Source organism: Sprattus sprattus (genome assembly GCF_963457725.1).
Source record: "Sprattus sprattus genome assembly, chromosome: 6".
NCBI classification, from domain to species: domain Eukaryota; kingdom Metazoa; phylum Chordata; class Actinopteri; order Clupeiformes; family Clupeidae; genus Sprattus; species Sprattus sprattus.
In genome coordinates this window covers 22,753,687-22,773,097 of record NC_137925.1, presented here as the reverse complement: position 1 = coordinate 22,773,097, position 19,411 = coordinate 22,753,687, and the positions used below count along the sequence as shown (strand labels likewise).

Genomic DNA, 19,411 nt, shown 5'->3' with positions numbered 1-19,411 from the left:
ACCATCTGATGCATTACAACGTTTACCGGATCCCGTAAGAAGGACAGCAAAAACATATTTTCGATCGACAAATGCCTTGATAGCGTTTCTCTGTTCCTCTTTCAAAATGAATGCGCTGTCAATATCTGTGAGATATGCCTGCTCACGTACTTATTAGCAGCAAGGCTATAACTAGCTACTATTTGTTTCAATGGATTTTTTGTCTAAGCGTTAGCAATAACCTATTAATAATGGTCTAGAGCGCTTCAGTTAAGACCTACAATCCTCGTCAACATTCGTGTTGCACATACACAACTAACCGAGTCAATGTAAACATAAAAAAGTCGTGTAGATAGCTTAAATCATATAAAATATGTCCCATAAAGCTCCCGAGATGGCGCCATCTTTGTTCGATGTATAATCTATCAATCTTATCAACTCAAGCGTTGGTTGGTCATCTGTTCATCAACGTATAAAGCCCGCCCTTACAATTTGATTGGTCAGATCGCTTTTCCGAAAACTTGAATCTCTCCCAAATAGCTCAAAGCCAGACTGAATCTCCCAGACCAAAAATGTTGTGGGCGGAGTTCAGGCCGGTATCCAGGCTAGAAACTGGTCATTCACAAATTAAGGCAAAGGTATTTTCCAGTGGTTGATGGTGGTTAATCCCGTTTATGAGTGAGTGTTATGTTTCAGTTTTCAAGTCAGACCTAAAAAGCAACAATGGCAGAGGATTTCATAGCATACTTCAGAGCATAATCTCTGCAGCATGAATCCCTTTTACAGTAGGGTTGCACTCTGTCTCTACCGGTTAAAAAAGTAGTTTTTCCACGGTTTTGATGTTCGGGAAGTTTAGGCCTTGTTTCCTGTGAAGCACTTTCATACAATTACCATTCTTAAAAAGATACAGCCCTCAATTCTGATGAAAGACTGTTGATATTCAAACGTGATAGCCAATCAAATGCACCCCATCTGTAAGAGCCAATTTGAAGAAAAATATTTGTTTATTTAAATCTGTAATTTCATAATTTCATGTATGGAGAAATATTTGTTAATTCGTAGCTGTAAAGCACATTGATTGGTTAAATGAGTGGAATGTTTTAGAATCAAGAGAAAGGTGGTCATGTGACCAACTTGTGCTTGCTCAGTTTGAGATGGTCAGGTTAAGGAGCAACACAGTTTTTCTGACCGACAACACCAATGTACAGATTTAACTTTTATTAAGACCTAAAGAATTCATGTTTTGTTTGTATGTTATGTTTTTGTCAGTAAAAGTTTAAAAGGAAGATTTTTGGAAGTTGGGATTTTTTGTCGCGTTCACACTGGTTGCTAGAAGCCTGCTCCATTAGAGGCATATGGAACTAAGACGGAGTGCCACCTACACCACCCTTCAGTGCTCCTGAAGCAACACTGCTGATAGACTGGAGTGCTGCTAGGCTTGATCCAAGCCACTTTCCTGGTTTCCCATTTATAGTGCCAGGACTGTGTATGGACAATGGAGGGCTATTTTCTGTGCGCATATACAGAATGGACAGCTAGAGTGAGGTTATAAATTCACTAAAGTTGATGAAGAGTGTATGAGAACATAAATGAGGATCACCTCTAAGGCACTATGCATACACTAAATAGGTCTGAATTGAAAAGTTTATTACAAATACACAATCGAAAACACATCAACAGTGCACAAGTGTTTACTAAAAATTCCAGATTTATTAAAATAATATTTGGACAATACATTGTTGAAATGGTGCCCGAGCTAAAGCTGGGCCTGTTTGTAATTTTTTAAGGAAGAGCTATGTTGTTAAATGTATGAACACCAGGATCGGAGATTTACACCTCTTTCTGTGCGACCACTTGACAGATCACTGCCTCGGCAAGTCCACTTCATATACACTGAAGTTTGTAATGCTTCAAATGGGAGAAACCTGCTCTGGAATACACCGGCACTTCATTCATTTGGTCCATCCAGATGTCTCTCAATGCTTGTACGAGAAGCACAACACATGACTAATGTTACAGTGGTACCTTATGGTCAAACAGTAGCATAGAAAGTGCATGTAAATATCCCCTATTCTCCTAGTCTGTTGCGTTATTTTTAATAGCAGCAGGGCATGGTATGGGAAGAAGATGCAGAGGGAGACTAGCGCATGGTCACCAGCTCCTCTGAGGAAGTAGGGTGGATGGCAATGGTGTTGTCAAAGTCAGCTTTGGTGGCGCCCATCCTCACTGCAACAGCGAATCCCTGCAGCATCTCATCACAACCCAGGCCCTGCATATGGAGGCCAACCACCTGAGAGGAAGACGAGAGGAAGACGAAAGAGAGAGAGAGAGAGAGAGAGAGAGAGAGAGAGAGAGATTACGAACCAAAGAGCGAAAGAGACAAACACAACATGAGCAAAGTGGTGGCAAAGAAATTAAGGAAATAACGTCATGAAGGAACAACAATTGAAAAATGAGCTGGTGTACCAGCCCCAGCAGTTTTTCAGTGCAGGACACGGATCTGGCACAATAAACCGTTTCAGATGCCCATCCCACATGCCAGCTCAAAAAATGATGTGGGTAGTCATCAGCAAACAATGGGGCACTGTGAGTCAAGTTCACTCATGTCAGAACTGGTCCGTCTGGCAGCTGCTCAGTGAGGCTTGACCATACCTTTTCCTCCTTCCCTACACAGATCAGCTTCATGACACACTGGGTCTTGCGGGTGGTGACGGCGTGGTACATGGGAGTGAATGAGGTTTGGTACGTCTTCAGATTCTCCTGCCCCCAGCTTTTGATGGCCTCCTCTGCAACACCAAGCAAAGAAGAATCGAAGGCGTCAGTTCTAGAAGTGCAGATTATTCTTGTCTGCTTGTAACACATTGCTCAAGTCTTTTTTTTTTTTTTACTTAAACTATAAATTCCTAAAACCCAAATTCCACATGAATCAACAAGGAAACAATAACAGGTTTATTATCTTGTTGCAACATGTCTCCTTCTGTAGGCTCTGTGATTTGATGCACAAAACCTCTTTACTGCTAGCCCTAGAATAACCACAGCCCTTTATCATTGGCACTTATGATCCACCATGGTATTCATGTCTAAGGATGTTCTCACACAGGGGGCCCTAATTTAATTGATGAGCAACGAGCAAAGTATGAACTAAAGCTATCGTGTGGCGTGTGGGAGCATTGCGCTGACCTATCCATGTTTGTGCTTAGGATCTTGCTCATAGTATTAAATTAGCTAAATAATCTTGCCAGGTTATTAAATTAGCTTTAGTTCATGTGTGAAACACTTTGCTTGTTGTTTTGTTCGTTGCCAGTGACCAGTCAATCAAAATGAAGGCTCCTATATTTTGTTTGACCTGGTCTGTATCAGTTGATGAGTTTGAAAACTTGCAGGGTTTCCCCCTTGGATCAGCTTCTTTTCACACAGAGAAAAATCCAGGATAAACTATACCAGCTTAATGACAAATGCACATCAAGGAATACTTCAGTGCTTCACACTCTGCTAGTCCAAGTGAGGCCTCGGCTCATTCTTCGGCTAGCTGCTATTACTATTACGACTACCACGCATGCTGCTAGAGTTTGCATACTGTGCCGCATCCCAGAATGCAAAGCACACCAGGCTACAGGAGTCATTCAGCTCAAATTTGCGGAGTACACCTGGTAGTTCAGGTCTAGGTCGGATCCGTTTCCCACCACAAACAAACCGCTTGAGAGTTTGTTTGGGACCGGACCAAAACCTCGTCCTCTCAAAGGTCTCAATGCTGTTAATCTGGCAGGCACCTGAGTGCGATTTCTGCATTCACACCTGCCACAAAAAAAAAAAAAAACAATCGCACCAAGGGGGAAAAAGGACCAGAGTCTTATTAAACCGGACTAAAAAGTGCAGGTTTGAAACATTCTAGGATTCAGCAGCAAAAAAAACACCAGAGTACCCCCGTTTCATATAGGCATTATTGGCTATAAAACAAGATGCTGGTAGAGTTATGCCTTTGATATTTGAACAGACTCTTGAATAAATAATTCCATTTACCGCTTGACCATGTCCTGGTGAAATGAAGTTTGCCAGTTGACCGGTTTTAAATGAAGAGAAAGAATGAGAAAGGTTGTGAAGGTCACATAATGATTAACTCAGGAGCAGTTTGTTTCAGCTTCATTCAGGGGTAACTAACCCATTTCTTAACAATGGAGCACCAGTGAAGCTTGTTTAGCAGTTCAAGAATATACTGCAAGTAATTTGGAAGAAAGTGGACCACTCTAAAAGAAGGTCAGCAGTTAAGCAGCAACAAGGGTTTACAAATGATGGCAGCCAGAGCCTCATACTGGCAGTCACATGGCAATATATTGTCCTGAAATGTAGTTCATCTCTGCACATACAAAGGCACGACCAACTTTCTGAAGGGAAATGTGGTCATTTATACAACAAAGGAGACATACAAGGTTCCCCAGTAAACAACATTTTCCTTCAACAGTTAGTAAATCACCAGTTAACATATCCTTTGCCATTTAAGCAATAACTTAACTTTGCTTTTTGATAATTTAACAGTAAGCCTCGAACAGAGTGCACATAAAATCAGTTGCTTGCTGGATCAGCACGCATAGCGTTCTTTAGACTTTCCAATTTATACATTTTGTAAAATTGTCTGAGACAACAGGACCCCCATCTATCCACTTCGACATTCAAAGCAGACCTAATTCACAAAAGCATGGAGGTGCTTTTACAAAAACCAGCCCATTCATTTGGCTAGCCAATGTGCCATCTAGGCAGAGAAAGCCCAGGCGGCTTTTTGTTGGTTGGTAGTTTCGTGAATAGGTTCTGGGCCTGCTCCACTGAAGACTAGGCGTAAGAGAAGACTTCAGGTTCAGACCACTGGACCAGCCTTTGACCAATCGGCACTACCCCTACGGGTCTGCCATCCTTCATACTTCGCCACAGACAGTGCAAACTAATATCTTTGGCTTTTCCCAAACCCAGTAGGCAGCAACCATGTCTTTGCACTCAATGAATAATATTAAAAACACATTCTATTCAATGTTTGCTAGCTTTACTGCTACTGTTTGCATCGCTTTGTCTAGCTTAAGTACAGCCGCCATTGTTGTAACTATATTTTAAACAAAGGCTTAATTTCACAATCATTGCACTTAACCACCCCCACTGGTCACTAATTGGTAGGCCCCTCAGAATAGCCCATCGCTTCATCTTGTGAACATCAGCTTGAGTCTAAAATCACAGCGAAAACTGGGCTGGGAGCAACAGGCAGGCAGAGCCAGGCTAGCTAAGCTATTGAGACTTCTTTGTTTGTTAAAGTTTGTTATTATTATTAAGTGCCATCACCCTCTTCTAGATCAGTAAAAGGTCACAAAAGGCATCACACACACGCACACGCCCCCTCCTATATAACAAACGCTGAAATATCACAAAAATTGTGTTGATGAAACAACTTAAAATGTATGTTTCTCTCCAACGGATTTCTGAAAATATGATTGAACCTCAATTCTCAACATTGTTCACCACCTTTTTCCCGCCAATTAGAACTACAGTCCTGATGTCTTTTTGTCCTTACGTATTTTGTGCTCTCACAGACATGCTTGTCAAACAAACATGTTGCTTTCACCATCACCTAGCCAGTCAGATATTCAGCTTCAGCTAGTACAGCTTCACCAGGAGCTGGATAAATAGCTACTTCCTTCCATTGCAAACAAAATTGAATAATCTAGTGAGAACAAAGATTACGAATAGATAAAAAGAATTGAACAGGCTGAACTTACCCTCTGTGAGTCCCACCGTGCCGATGGGGGGGTGGCTGAACACCACGGTGGGAATGTTGCTGTAATCCACTTTGGATTCTGGCTTGCTGTCAAAGATGCGATGGGCAAGCTTTCGGCCCGCAGCGATAGCCACTGCCCACATGGAGAGGAACGGGAGTGAAACACAACGAGAGAGAGTGAGGCCAAGGAAATGTCAGAGTTTCAGGAAATGGCGATAACATCTCTTGCTAAACACTGGTATCTGCCATGAATAATAGGCCACGGCGAAGTTCACTACGAGCCTCCCTCATAAGCGCACTTCCTGATAAGATGCTTAACAAAAGCCAGAAAACATTTGGCAAGCTCCCATACTCCATTTCTACTTCTACTACATTTTGTATTACATTTACTCATTTAGGAAATGCTCATACTACTCATGCTACTACTGTTTTTGATGATAAGAATTATAATCACAAGGACAGTTTAATAAACTGGGGGGGGGGGGGGGGGGCGGTTCATAAATAATCTCCCTGAAGACAAGAAGACAGAAGTATGGCACAATTCGCTCGTCAAAAGTAGTGGAGGAAGGTGACTTACCTGGAGTAAGGAGAGCCTTGCCGCAAACATCTCCCACCGCATAGATGCCTTGGCGGGTGGTATTTTGGAATTCATCCACCACGATGTGACCCCTCTCATCAGTCTCTATACCCTGTTAGGCGAACATGGAAGTCCATCAACTGTACTCCACAGAGCAGGAAGTGATCTATTCAATTTTAATCTGTTTACCATCTGGCTGACGTTGAGTCCGCTGGTGTTGGGTTCTCTGCCTATAGCCCACAGTAGGCAGTCCACATCCTCAATGGTTTCAATCAGGTCCTCGTCCTTCTTCTCAGGGTCTTTGGTGACCAGTGTGACTTCAAGGCCGTGGTTCATTTCCCTGACTGACTTCACCTATTGGACATCATTTATCCATCAGCAGGCATTAAGCACAACACAAAGGTCAAGCCTTGTAAGGTTCTAGGGAAGTAACAGGAGTTGGGGAAAATACCTACCTGCGTGTTCCTCCACAATTCAATGCCGGCGTTTTCCAATTCTCTGGTGCAATTTGCACTTATGAAGGAATCAAAGTTCCTCAATACCTGGAGAAAATATCAAGTTGAAAGTTCACCAAGCAGTGAACTTTCTGTTGCGCTTCATGAGAGAAATCCAAAATTCACACGGAAAAGAGGTTTCTTACCTCACCCTGTCGAATGATGATTGATGTCTTGGATCCCAAAGTGGCGAGGATACCAGCCATCTCCACAGCAATATACCCAGCCCCCACAATAACACTGCGTCTACAGAGACAGACACAGACAGAGCTCAACAGATGACACCAAGTTCTCACTAACCCACTTACAAAACTTATCACAGCCCAGTTCTGTGACTCACTTTGGAAGGGTATCGATTTCAAAGAAACCATCACTGGTGATGCCAAGATTCGCACCTATGAAAAGAAAACAAAACAAAACACAGGGTTTTTAGATCTGGGATAGGTTTTCCAAAGCCTTCATAACTCTTGGTCATTCCTATGTTATACCTTAAGCTGTACATTAACGTTTCAAGGCTTTTCCCAGAACATTCGGAAAGGTTGGTCTGGACAACATTTATCTATACCTTAACACAGCTTTCAGATAAAACAAAGATTTTAGAGCATAAAAATGTTGTGATCATCTCTGGACAGATGCACTGACTGCAATGTAAGACCAAGATATATTACATTTTGTGCCCATTCAATAAAAGAAAAAACATCAATATAAATGAATTAGCCATTCTTTTTGAATTCCTTGTTAATACAAATCTATGAGTTACATCAAGTCTACAGCAATCCTTATTTGGGAACTTTTTTATTTTGACTTGGATAATATTTCTTATTGATGTTCTTTCTAATCATGCCAATAATACTCATCTCACGCATGCTCAAACCTACATGAATGACAATAATTGAAGCCAGAAACATAAACAACTTTAGTAAGGGATACTACTATAAGCCTTTGTTAAAGACACCGTTATTAGGAAACCCAGTCAAGACTCTTTCATATTCCTGGCCACCCAGAGTTGCACAAAGGCAACAGCAGGAAATGAGGAAGCAGACTGGTGTGACGGGAAAACACACTGGCACCATGAGGAAGCAGACTGGTGTGACGGGAAAACACACTGGCACCTCACCTGGCACCTCCTGATCACTGAGAACAGTTGGGCGACCCCCGGTGGCGATGAGGATGTGGGGTGCCGTGTACTTTTTCCCATTGACCTCCACTGTGGGTTCAAGGTCGTCAGTAAAGGACGCAAGGCCATGGATGGCCTCAATGTTGGCCTAGAGAGGGAAGGCATAATACACCTTTAGGTCACAAGCACCATCATAAACACAATGTTCAGACGATAAAGGTTCTTGCCTTGTCGAGATTCGCCTGATAGATCTGGTTCAGCCGACCAACGTAAGCATCTCTCTTGCTTTTGAGCGAGCTGTGGAGACACAGAATGACACGTTAAAATCGTATTTCCTTATCCGTGGCATTTGGCACTATCTTCAGCGGTGAGGTAGTGGTCAGTGGTTCAGGGTGCTAATCTTTGATTTCAAACAGCCTTGGCCCCACCTCTGACTCACTTATCACTCCAGGTCACCTTGAGTTACACTTCAAGGGTGTGGAATGCTCAGGCAAACAGAGGAAAATTACAAAAGAGCCGTAGTCAATTGTTCAACTTGTAGTAACATGAAATTCCCCATGAGGTAATACTGCATTGACCAAAAGTAAACAACAAAGTATTGTTGCCAACTAACGTACAGCCAAACACACACACACACACACACACACCACACAAGATCAACCTGACCATGACTTGCAGAACTGTTTGCCCCAGTGGTGTCAGCTTACTTACTGCCAGCTGAACTGAGCGTTTCCAGGAAGGTAACCATAGTCTGTACGGTCATGGGCAAGCTCTGCGTGTACAGCTGCATTCCACATAACCTGTAAACACAGCAAGAGGCAAAAAGCAGCACTTCTTAGGGGGGAATCAGACCAGCCCTGACTGTCATGTATTCCCTACATTTCAAAGATTACATATTTCAAGGTGTGTTTATAATTAAATAAATATGACTTATGAAAAAAAAATAGAGGTGAATTAAATGAAATAGAATGGGGAGACACCACTACCTTCTTGGGGACGCAGCCAACATTCACCTAAAATCCAAAAGGAAACAAAAAATACCTCCGGTTCATCCATTTATTCATGAAAACAACACTTGGAGCGTTCACATGCTTACTGATCATGTGGGGGGGGGGGGCATAACCTAGGGGGTTACATGAGTTTCCTGATAACATTAACTGCAAAAGGCCACACAAACTGCAGAAAGAAAATGAATTCTCCTGCCTACATGCCCATGTGTAAAGCGTTAACACCACATCCTGGTTTGAGGAAGTCGGTTGTTGCAAAACTATTCTCATTTCTTCAGGAAGTTTGAAGAATCAATTTCCTTAAATCGAGACTATCTTTTTGCCACCGCACATGCAACAGTATAGTTAACATTGAAGCAGAGGACTAACTTTGACGGTACGCTGGATCGGTGGACATTGCTTTAAAACTCTGACAAACCACAACATTGCGCACAAAAAACATGCCACAAAAAGAGCGTAATCTGGAGGCTTCGCAATGTTCCACTGGACTACATGTGACATTTGCGAAGAACCACCTCGGCCAATATGTTAAAAACTAAGGCTTTGACAGAACTCTCGCATTGACATTTCGTCGCAACAAGTAGGATAGCAGGCTTGTCATAGATCACATAGCATGTTGCTGTAACCAGGATAACGTCTACTCACGCAGGTACCTCCAAGTTTGTGACTTTCGATCACGGCGGTAGAAGCCCCTAACTCCGCCGCCCTCCGGGCACTGGCCAGCCCCCCAGATCCACCGCCTATGACCAGAAAATCGAACCGGGCGACTGTGTCAGAAGCCATGGTCCGGCTGAGAAGTCTACAAGAGGGTGAAAGCGATCGCCGGAATGTAAGGAGTGACACTTGCACTCTAGTAAACTGTATGATTATAGCCATAACCAGGAAGCCCACAGCACCGGACGCAGTTGTTTAGACTAATGGGAGGGATATTCCAATGAGTGATGCTGAAAGCCAGTGCTTAGTCATTGTGAATTGCAACAATAGTGTGTAAATCCCAGAAACAAGTTTAACAATACCCTGCTGAAAAAAACAGCTTTACTAGCTTGTTGACCAGCTAGTTTGACCAGCTTAAGGTACGTTTTCGAATGATTTGTGATAGTTAAGTTGGTCATAAGCTAAAACCATCTTATTACCAGCGCTGGTTTCAGTTGTTCTTTTTCAGCAGGGTCATGGTGATGTTAGTATGGCCTACTGTCCATTAGGCTTGCACGAATCCAGCATCAATATGGCTGGTGAGACAATAAATAGTTTACAGAAACACTGTGTCAGGTGTCCAAGCATTAATGACATTTCTGATTGGAGCAGGAAAGGATAAAGAGCAACCATTTCCGTTTTCAGGGAGGCAGGTGTTTCTGGAAACCAAACATGTGGTATGGATTTGAACACCAAACTGTCGCTGTGGGAGAAGCGACGTCAGACACACAGGATAACATATTTTCTTTAAAAACGCAATTGCAATCCAACAGATTATGGAAAAGACGTAAACTAACGGTACACACACGTTTGCCTTAGAGGCAATGAACTCACCGACACAGTGTCGCTATGTTAAAGCTGAATGCGGAGAGCGCATTTCGGTACATCTTTCCAGCTTGCTCTATGAGCAAACTCCCTTTAGACTAGCTACTTTTTCTCAAGTGTTCAAGTTGTAACATTTCATAGGCAAGTGATTTCCCTAGCCGTATTCTCTTCTAAGCTACAGGACAACAAGATGAAGTCCAGCTTTTATACTTGCTGCTGGGTACACCAGCTTCCGGTATTAGACAAGGAATATTTTTTTTCAACATAAAAGTCGTTTTGTTCCCCTTTCCAAACATATAAGCAGTACTTATGCACTCAAAGTGGTTTTGTTGACTTGGCCTTAAAACGAGATGTTAATAAACTGGTCGTGGAGACTATTTACTAAGCCTCAAGTATTTTCTAAAGTAGGCTATTTCTTAACCAAGTCCTGTATCGTTCGATTTCACCAGCAGAGGGCAGGATTGTTCTTTTCTCGCCTAAATTCCATGACATCAGGAGGATTTTTGGACATTAAAACTGATAAATTGCCATATTGCCTGGCTTTTAATGGAATTGTAAATTGAAAATGTGCTTAAGTATACTTTAGATAGTTGTTGGATAGTAGAGCCTACTATCATTCATATTGCTTAGAGGCAATTGTACTGTTCCTTCTTTCAGCTATTATATAGGCTCTGTATTAATTAGTCACGCTTGTTTATCATACCCTTGTGTTTTGCATAATGTTCTGGACAATAGGCTAACAATTTCTCAGCCTACATAGCCTTTTGACAGTCTAGATAACAGTCTGCAAATTGTTGATAATCAGCTGATAGGTTTAAGGGTTTATTATCTTGTCTTTTCCGCTTACTTTATGCTTACTTGCAATATTTTCTTCACAATATGAGCAGAAATTCAACTACATGTGCCCTAAAACAAACTAGGCTTTAGCCAATGATTTACTTATTAGTTATTTTAGTGATGCTTATGATGCCTAAACCTACCATGTTCATAATAACCTATTCGTGGAGAAAAGCTCGACGAGGCAAGAATAGACCTAGCCTACTGTGTGTCCCCATACACTGATAATGCCGGTAACCTACTGATAAAATGTTGGCCTTCAAAGGATTCCCGGGTGATAGTTGCTGACAACCGGAGGTGCAATTCCTAAGGTCAGCGTAATTTGCGGTTATCTGTAAACCCATTATTACTGTACCAGGTTAATAGCTTGTAGTTACTGCTGATATCACTTTTTGTAAAAAGATGCAGATGACACATGACATTAGGTTACACGTAGCAATAAATGTCGTCGATTTCGCTGAACTAATGCATTTGAGGCATAGCGACGTATCTGCAAGTTCTTTAATAGTTGGGTCCTCCAGGTGCTGACAGTTGTCACTTCACAACCAGCCTGCATCTTTTTTGTGCTACGGACGACCATACAACTATGGGAGAAGGTCATTCACACCCGAGAGCGAATAAAGCTGTAGTTTTCTTTGGAGTTTTGTTTACTTTTGTTGGCAGTGTTTCGGGAGAGACGCCTGTCATTTTTAATGACATACTGCAGTTCTATGGTGAAAATGGCTCCCTGACCCCCGCTGACATTAATAATTTACTGGAACTTCTGAACAAAAAGCCATCTAATCTGGGAGGAATTGTGTCAACGCACTCTCAGGTTTGTTGTATTTAACTTCTACTTCCATGTCATTTGCAAGTGTGAAAACCCAAGAAGCAAGACATTTATGTTTTATCAGTCAGATATCGCTACAACTCAGTTTGAACAGAGAACTGTGATTTCTGTTCTCTCAAATCCAGCCTTTGCTAACTCCACGTCTGTATTGGTAGTAGGTTGTGGCAACCAAGGATGATTTGTTATTCATCTAACTGATTCATCTCCTGTTATTATAAGCTAATGAATTTCAAGATTACTTTAAGCACATTCGTTTACTGTATCAATGTTCATAACGTATGACTTCGTTTGACCAGGCATAGTACTGCTTTGCTGACACATTAGTAATTAGAGGACACTTTTCAATACGTTACCAGACTCATTTAATTCTTATTATGTTCAGTGTCTGTCAGGAACTGAGGTCCTTTCCCTGTATGGACTCAGCAACCTCACCCATTTAGGTGAAGCTCACCTGCATGACATCTGCCCTGCTCTTCTCAACCAAGCTGTGCTGTCCTCCTGCCCTGATGATGTAGAGGTCAGAGCAGTGTCCATTGATGCTCGTGGTGAGTGTGGAAAGCAGAGCCTAAATGGTTCGATTTACTGTAGTCCTTATCCTCACGCCACATTTCCATTAGCAAATGTTGAAAATGAATGATGCACTGTCCCCATGGACATCCATTCACAATCTGCAATAGATGATACATTTTAGTGATTTTAAGACAGAAGAGAGTTAATTGAACTTGAATTGTACCCAGGCTTACATCTTACTGTATGTTGGAGCTGAAATTGTGTATAGTGTAAAAAGTGTATAGGTATAAGTAATGTGCTAAAAGAGACTAATCAATTAAACTGGTAAGCTTCAGATTAGTGTGTGTGTGTGTGTGTGTGTGTGTGTGTGTGTGTGTGTGTGTGTGTGTGTGTGTGTGTGTGTGTGTGTGTGTGTGTGTGTGTGTGTGTGTGTGTGTGAAGGTGAGTGAGTTTGTGTGTGTGTGTGTGAAGGTGAGTGAGTTTGTGTGTGTGTATGTGTTGGGGGACTTGACTTGTAGCGATGTAATGAGCGGAACCTCCTGATTTTACAGCTCACGGTAATTTCAGTGTAATGAGTTCAGGTTGTTGTAAATAAGATTAGGGTTGCATCATTACAACCTGACCGGTCACCTACTCTACGTACCCAGTCACACTTAGTTTTTGTAAAAGGTCAGCCAAAACCCTTTTTTAATCCTTCATCCTTTTAATGGCTTTATTTATGTTTTTGTTAGCATGCCTCAATATTTGAAATAAAATGTAACCATTTGCATGTTCATATGGAGTGTATTTGTACTTTGACTCTGTCCTATCTTTTGCTTCCACCCGTGAGGTTATTTGTTCTGCCTATGCTATTAATCCTCTCTACTAATGCATCCCTACCACAGTGTGGGGGTTTGGGTTCCTGTCCATCACCATCATCAACCTTGCCTCCCTTCTTGGATTGTTCCTCATCCCCTTCACAAAGAAGTCCTACTTCCCCAAGATACTCACATATTTTATCGGCCTGGCCATTGGGACGCTCTTCTCCAATGCTGTCCTACAGCTCATCCCAGAGGTGAGGGAATGATGGGAAATATTTCTGCTCATATAATTGTATGTTATTATATATATAATTACATTTGACCAAAGGCCTTCCAAGTGGTATTGTGTATTAAGAACCTTATTATATCTTATAGGCCTTGGGGTTTGACCCCAAGGTAGATAACTACACTGCCAAAGCTGTTGGGATATTTGGTGGATTCTATCTGCTGTTCTTTGTGGAGAAAGTCCTCAAAATTGTGCTAAAAACAGACACAGGGGTAAGATTATATGACGTTTAAAAAACATCATCCACAATGACTGACTTCACTGCTGGGTTTTTTGTAAACGTTTTGTAAAAGTTACCACTTTTTTTCCCCCTGGTCTGTGTGTTTCTAAGCATGGCCACAGTCACTTCATCCCTCCAGACTCTCCCCAACTCAGCTCTCACCAGAATGGGAATGTGGCGGAGAAGACGGAGGTTATTGCTGTGACCAGCTTCAGTCGTGACAGCAGTGACAGAGCTAGTATGACTTCTGAAGTCCATGCCACCCAGGTGAACCTCCCTCCAATTCATTTTGAATGCAAAAACGCATGCACACCTAGTTTGATAGCAGCATAAGCACATGTAAATAGCTGGCTAAATGGTCAATGCTGTGCTAGGGGTATGAGACTTGTCAAGGAATATGCTGTCTGATATTCTCAGTGGACAATTGTTATAAAAAGCATTTCATGATTTCATATATATTAATGTTACAATACATTTTAACTCCAGAAAAAAAAAACACACCCAGCACCAACAACCAGATTTTTTTCACTGATTAAAATGATTGTGTGTGTTGAGTGACTTTTGTGAACTTTCTTTGAACTAGCTTAAAGCATGCCAGGCATTTGGAAAGTGTCTCCAAAACGTGTTACTTTCGAAAAGAGGTCACAAGAGAAATGAATCAAAACGGTAGGAGGTCGAAGTACTGCCACAGTAAACGTGCAATTAGGAAAATGATGTTAATGGTTAACTGGACAAAATGGAAGTCCCATGCTGGCCTTGAGAGAGCTCAAATACTCAGTACAAATAGAATTCTTGTAAAAGACATTGTAGTTGTCATGAAAAACAATGGGTGGGCGAGTGTTTTTTCTCAGTAAACAGGCATACATACCATATGAAAGAATATGAATAAAATACATACGTTAAAACATATGTCATAAATAATAGTTAAAGTTGTGAGGAATGTTAGAATATATTTGCTCTCTGTATGTATGTGAGAAGGTAAATGTCTTTGGTTGACTGAGGGGACATAGATCGCTTGTCTGTTCTATTAGTTCTGTGTCTGCTCTCAGTATGGGGTCTAAGTACAGCGCCACACAGCTGTGTTTGCTTTGCTTCATGTTCACAGACAAAGCCACTAGAACATCCCTCTGACCCAAATCAACACATTTCATGTATTAGTTTACATACCTTTTCAACACACGTGTCTATACTACCTATATGTAGTTAGAGTCACAAAGGTTGGAGGAATAGGCAGTGTCTAGGGTCAACTTTATGTAACGGTACGACAGCTTCCACAATTTGAAACTGTCTCAAGGCAGCTTTACAAGCAAAAGAGATGTGATTTGATGGATTGTTAAACTGGTCAGAGGGTGTCTCACGGGTGTCCTCTCACCCTTGTTTCTCTCCCTCCCTCCCCCAGACAGTGGTGGGGTCGCGGAGGTCGTGCCACTGGCTCCGGGGTGCCAATCTCTCCAGTATTAAGACAGTGGCCTGGATGATCACGTTGAGCGACGGGTTGCACAACTTCATAGATGGCCTGGCCATCGGGGCGTCCTTCACCGTGTCTTTGCTTGCGGGGTTCAGCACTTCAATCGCCATTGTGTGCGAGGAGTTCCCCCATGAGCTGGGTGAGAAAATAATAATGCCACACACACACACACACACAATGAGATGACAGTGGTGTTTATTACCAGATGCCATTCTATTAAGAGATGAGAGATTAAAGGAGAAATGACTGAATGGGCAAATCATTTGTACCACTAAAGTGTAGTAAGAAGTGAGAATAGTGTGCGTTTCTGTTTGACTCCACTGTGCTTTCACCCACACACTCACTCACATGTACCTACGCATGCGCACACACTGCACAGTCGCACACACACACACACACACACACACAAGATGTGTTATTTGTTAACTATCCTTATTTTCATGGAGTTTAAGAACAGAGTAAATATTTGAGAAATTGGATGATTTTGAAAACCATTGTGGCCTACAATTAAAAACATGTACCCCAACGGCTTGGGCTTGCTACAGACAGAATACTGTATGTTACAGACTGTAAGATACTCTCTCAACACTGTTAGAATAGATTCAGAACCACTCCCTTGTCTCCCCCTACAGGTGACTTTGTGATCCTGCTGAACTCAGGCATGAGCATCCCACAAGCCATCTTCTTCAACTTACTGTCTGCCATGGCCTGCTACGTAGGCCTGGTAATTGGCATCCTAATCGGCAGCCAATTTGCCCCAAATGTTATCTTCGCTGTTGCCGGGGGCATGTTCCTTTACATCGCACTGGCAGACATGGTAAGGAGCTATCAGAATGTTTATTAGAATAGAGTTCTGAACGTGCACTGTTAAAGTTGAGGACATTCACTGGGAGGGTGGGTTAGCACTCAAGTTAACACTTCAAACAGACGTGGTATATGACGGAATTTTCCACATTTCCTGTGGTAACACATGGGCCTCTTCACAGTCAGTTTTGCCCTCAGTTATCTTCGCATATGCTCGCACCATAAACCTCTAGAGGAAATAGTGAGGAGGATGTGTAGATGCCTTGAGAGAGCAGTGTGGAAATATTGTGTTGCTACACGTGTTGAGGATATTGACAACATAGACATACATAATGTACATAATATATGTATAAACTGTGTGTCTAAGATTGACAAGGCTTGTAAGGTAACTCCATGGCTAGCTGCTCAGACACCAGATGATATGATGACCGGCAGCGCTACTCCTCAGGAAGTGCTTACAGCACATAACTTGAAATGTGTACAACTCAAAGGCAGGCACTGAAGCTCATCTGTTGTGTGAATGTGTATGATGACAGGTCTGTTTGATTTGTTGCTCTCTGTCTCTCAGACCAAAACAGTTCAGAAACCCACAGGGACATACACAACAAAACAAAAACAAAGAAAACATAAAAATAAAAAATCTGCACGACTTTACATAAACGTCAGTAATCTATACACTATAGGCATAACAGCTGTCTGCGGTTGCATGGAACGTTTAAAATCCTCAAAAGGAGTAAAACAGTTTGGACTATTTTGGACAAGAGGTAGTTAAAGAAAAGACAATTATAGGACCACCAGAAACTAATGAGAATCTTTTTCAGTTTAAATACCCCTAGAACATGTTTTATTGAAGTTTGGATTCCAGAAATGTAGGCTACGCAGCGACAAGAGGCAAGTGGACTTTTTGTTCATTTAAATGTTTGAGGCCGAAGGGAAGCAGGGTATTCATGATGTGTGCTGCCGAGGGAGTGCTATGCTATCTTCTCTAACCACCACGTAATAACACAAGTCTGTAATTGTAATGCCTGTGGTTATAAAAAAACAAACATTTTATGGTATACATTCTACCGCGGTCAGGAGCATTCAACGGTGTGGCTTGTTCCCAGCGTGTATCATAGATTGCTCTATCAGTGATTACGTAGACGGCAGTTATGTGCAAAATGTGCAGATGTTTTACTCTTCTATTTCTTTATGACTTCCTTTCCTGACACTGCCAAACAAGTGTGGTGGATAAGATAAAACTTAAGGGTGCTTTTATTTGATGATAAAGCGTAATTGGGTTAAATGACCTTCAACTGTGCCGGGGGTAAAATGCTGGGCCGAGTCAAAAGTCGCCTCATCCACCAGCTCCCTTCTGAGCTGCTCGGACTTCTAATGAGACACACCATTATGTTCCTGACTGTGCAGTTTCCTGAGATGAACAGCATCGAAGCCATGTCCGAGAGATCCACCAAGTCCGAGGTGATTATCTTTCTGATCCAGAACGCAGGAATACTCACCGGCTTCGCCATCATCCTGCTCATAACGATGTTTGCAGGAGACATAAACTTGGGCTGACCTGCGGGATTCCCCAGTAGACTACCAGTTTGCCTGCTGGGTTCAAGTCTGGGTTCCCACACCCGAGGGCCCAGTTAATGTACATTTCTGACGGGGTTCACACTCTTTGATTAACCGATTACATACACTGCACTTTAATTTCTTTTCAATTGCCACTTATTTGGTAGTTTGTGCAAATATGAATTTAGAAGGTAGCAGTTAATGAATGAACGCAAGAATCAATAGGCTACTGCTTTGCTTTTTAATATATAAAATGTATATTTAGATATTTAAGTGATTTGTGTTAGATCATATGGTTACAACATGTATTTATAGCTGATAGCCATATTAAAGTTTATAGCCATATTAATAATTTATGTAATTTTTCTATGTTTGCACTTTAACACCAATACATTGTAACATTATTGAATTCAGATGCCCCTTCATTATAGATTATCATATTTAATCACATACTATTTTGAACTCACAAATAAACAACTTTATATTGCTTTTTTTTTGCATTTGATCCAGTCGAATCATACAATATTCTCAATAAAAAGTTGATCAGTATGTATTTTAAAACACAATTTTGAATTTTCCTCTTTTTGACAACATATATTTGTTAGACCTGTAAGTCACATGTGGATGTAAGTAGACATTTAATTTTTTTCAACATTCAATGACACAATACTGTACACTTAGCATCTGTGAAACATTACAATCAGTGCAATATTCTTTACAGTTAAAATTTAAAACAAATTTTTTCCTCTTTAAAAAATATACATCTATATATTTCTTTACATATGATGGTTTGGCCATTTAACCTACATATTGTGTCAGAAGAAACTTTCAGTGACTAAAAAAAAAAAAAACCCACCCTACTGAAATAAAATCAGGCACATTAGTTCTATAAGACCTAGAACACCACAGTTCTGAATGAAGATATACACTGCACTGGCAGAACACGGGTTTACCAATGGTCATGTTTTTCTTAAGCACGTGTTTACACCACTGGGGGTTCTATAAGCACTTCAATGAGGCACTATGTGGATATCAGAGCTAGAAGGTGGAGTGGTGAGGGGGCGCTATGTCACGGCTTCAAATCCAATATGGAGTCTTAACACAGCAACAGGCACAACGTACAGAATTTCAAAGTGGATGGGGCAGGGGGGTGGGGCTCCACATACAGCACCCATGTCAGCAAAATTCACCACAAAAAGAATATGGTACTTTGGATGAGATCACCTAAAGGGCAGCCCACTGTAAACCAACCGTTCCACTCACTACTGCAAAAAAGCTGACTGGGAGAAAGACGCCCAAAATTGGCACAGCATTGAGGTGGCAAATGTCCACATACAGGCGATGCCCCTGTTGCGTGCGTGCGTGTGTGTGGCTGCGTGTGTGCGTGTCTGTGTGTGTGTGTGTGGTGGCATCATGTCTGTGTGAAAGTTCAGTCAGTGCACCTTTGTGCATCTTCAGGTAAAAACTGAATTCAGCCTCATGTGACTGAGGCCCTCATCTCTCAGTGAGTAATATGCAATCCTTCACACAGCTTACCCATGCAGCCATTCACACATTACAACATTCGCTATTGCATTTTAAAAATAGCTCTATGCTGTGGGGTTGGAGTGAGGGGGACGCCTGCTTTTGGGAGGTAGATGACTGAGCAAGTTC

General features: G+C 41.7%; 2 protein-coding genes across 4 annotated transcripts; one reads left to right on the top strand and one right to left on the bottom strand.

The window, feature by feature from the left end:
- Positions 1 to 1,624: 1,624 nt before the first annotated feature.
- gsr (glutathione reductase) lies at positions 1,625 to 10,680 on the bottom strand. 3 transcript variants are annotated; one of them, XM_080841307.1, is made up of 14 exons: positions 10,457 to 10,680; positions 9,575 to 9,728; positions 8,909 to 8,935; positions 8,634 to 8,722; positions 8,150 to 8,219; positions 7,923 to 8,070; positions 7,146 to 7,200; positions 6,952 to 7,051; positions 6,767 to 6,853; positions 6,501 to 6,665; positions 6,312 to 6,423; positions 5,736 to 5,867; positions 2,632 to 2,765; positions 1,625 to 2,269 (listed from the first exon to the last, which is right to left on the bottom strand). In XM_080841307.1, exons 1-14 carry the CDS (start codon positions 10,507 to 10,509, stop codon positions 2,120 to 2,122), a joined length of 1,476 nt encoding a protein of 491 aa, XP_080697433.1. In that variant the 5' UTR covers positions 10,510 to 10,680; the 3' UTR covers positions 1,625 to 2,119. The 3 variants fall into 3 exon arrangements, with proteins under 3 accessions (XP_080697433.1, XP_080697432.1, XP_080697434.1); XM_080841306.1 differs by lacking the exon at positions 10,457 to 10,680 and having other exon boundaries at positions 9,575 to 10,425; XM_080841308.1 differs by lacking the exon at positions 10,457 to 10,680 and having other exon boundaries at positions 9,583 to 9,630.
- Positions 10,681 to 11,870: 1,190 nt separating this feature from the next.
- On the top strand, positions 11,871 to 17,997 carry LOC308366793 (metal cation symporter ZIP8; the record flags this gene model as incomplete). Its single annotated transcript, XM_080840547.1, has 8 exons — positions 11,871 to 12,098; positions 12,496 to 12,658; positions 13,508 to 13,677; positions 13,799 to 13,921; positions 14,041 to 14,196; positions 15,329 to 15,536; positions 16,030 to 16,214; positions 17,609 to 17,997. 8 exons carry the CDS (start codon positions 11,871 to 11,873, stop codon positions 17,756 to 17,758), a joined length of 1,383 nt encoding a protein of 460 aa, XP_080696673.1. The 3' UTR covers positions 17,759 to 17,997.
- Positions 17,998 to 19,411: the final 1,414 nt, after the last annotated feature.

Bases quoted from the DNA above. Each gene is read 5' to 3' on its own strand.
- gsr (XM_080841306.1), bottom strand. From the start codon at position 9,805: ATGGCTATAATCATACAGTTTACTAGAGTGCAAGTGTCACTCCTTACA. The intron at 8,723-8,908 runs GTAGTGGTGTCT...CTGTGTTTACAG, and splicing joins TTGGCTGCGTCCCCAAGAAG to GTTATGTGGAATGCAGCTGT. The intron at 8,071-8,149 runs GCAAGAACCTTT...TTCCCTCTCTAG, and splicing joins ATCAGGCGAATCTCGACAAG to GCCAACATTGAGGCCATCCA.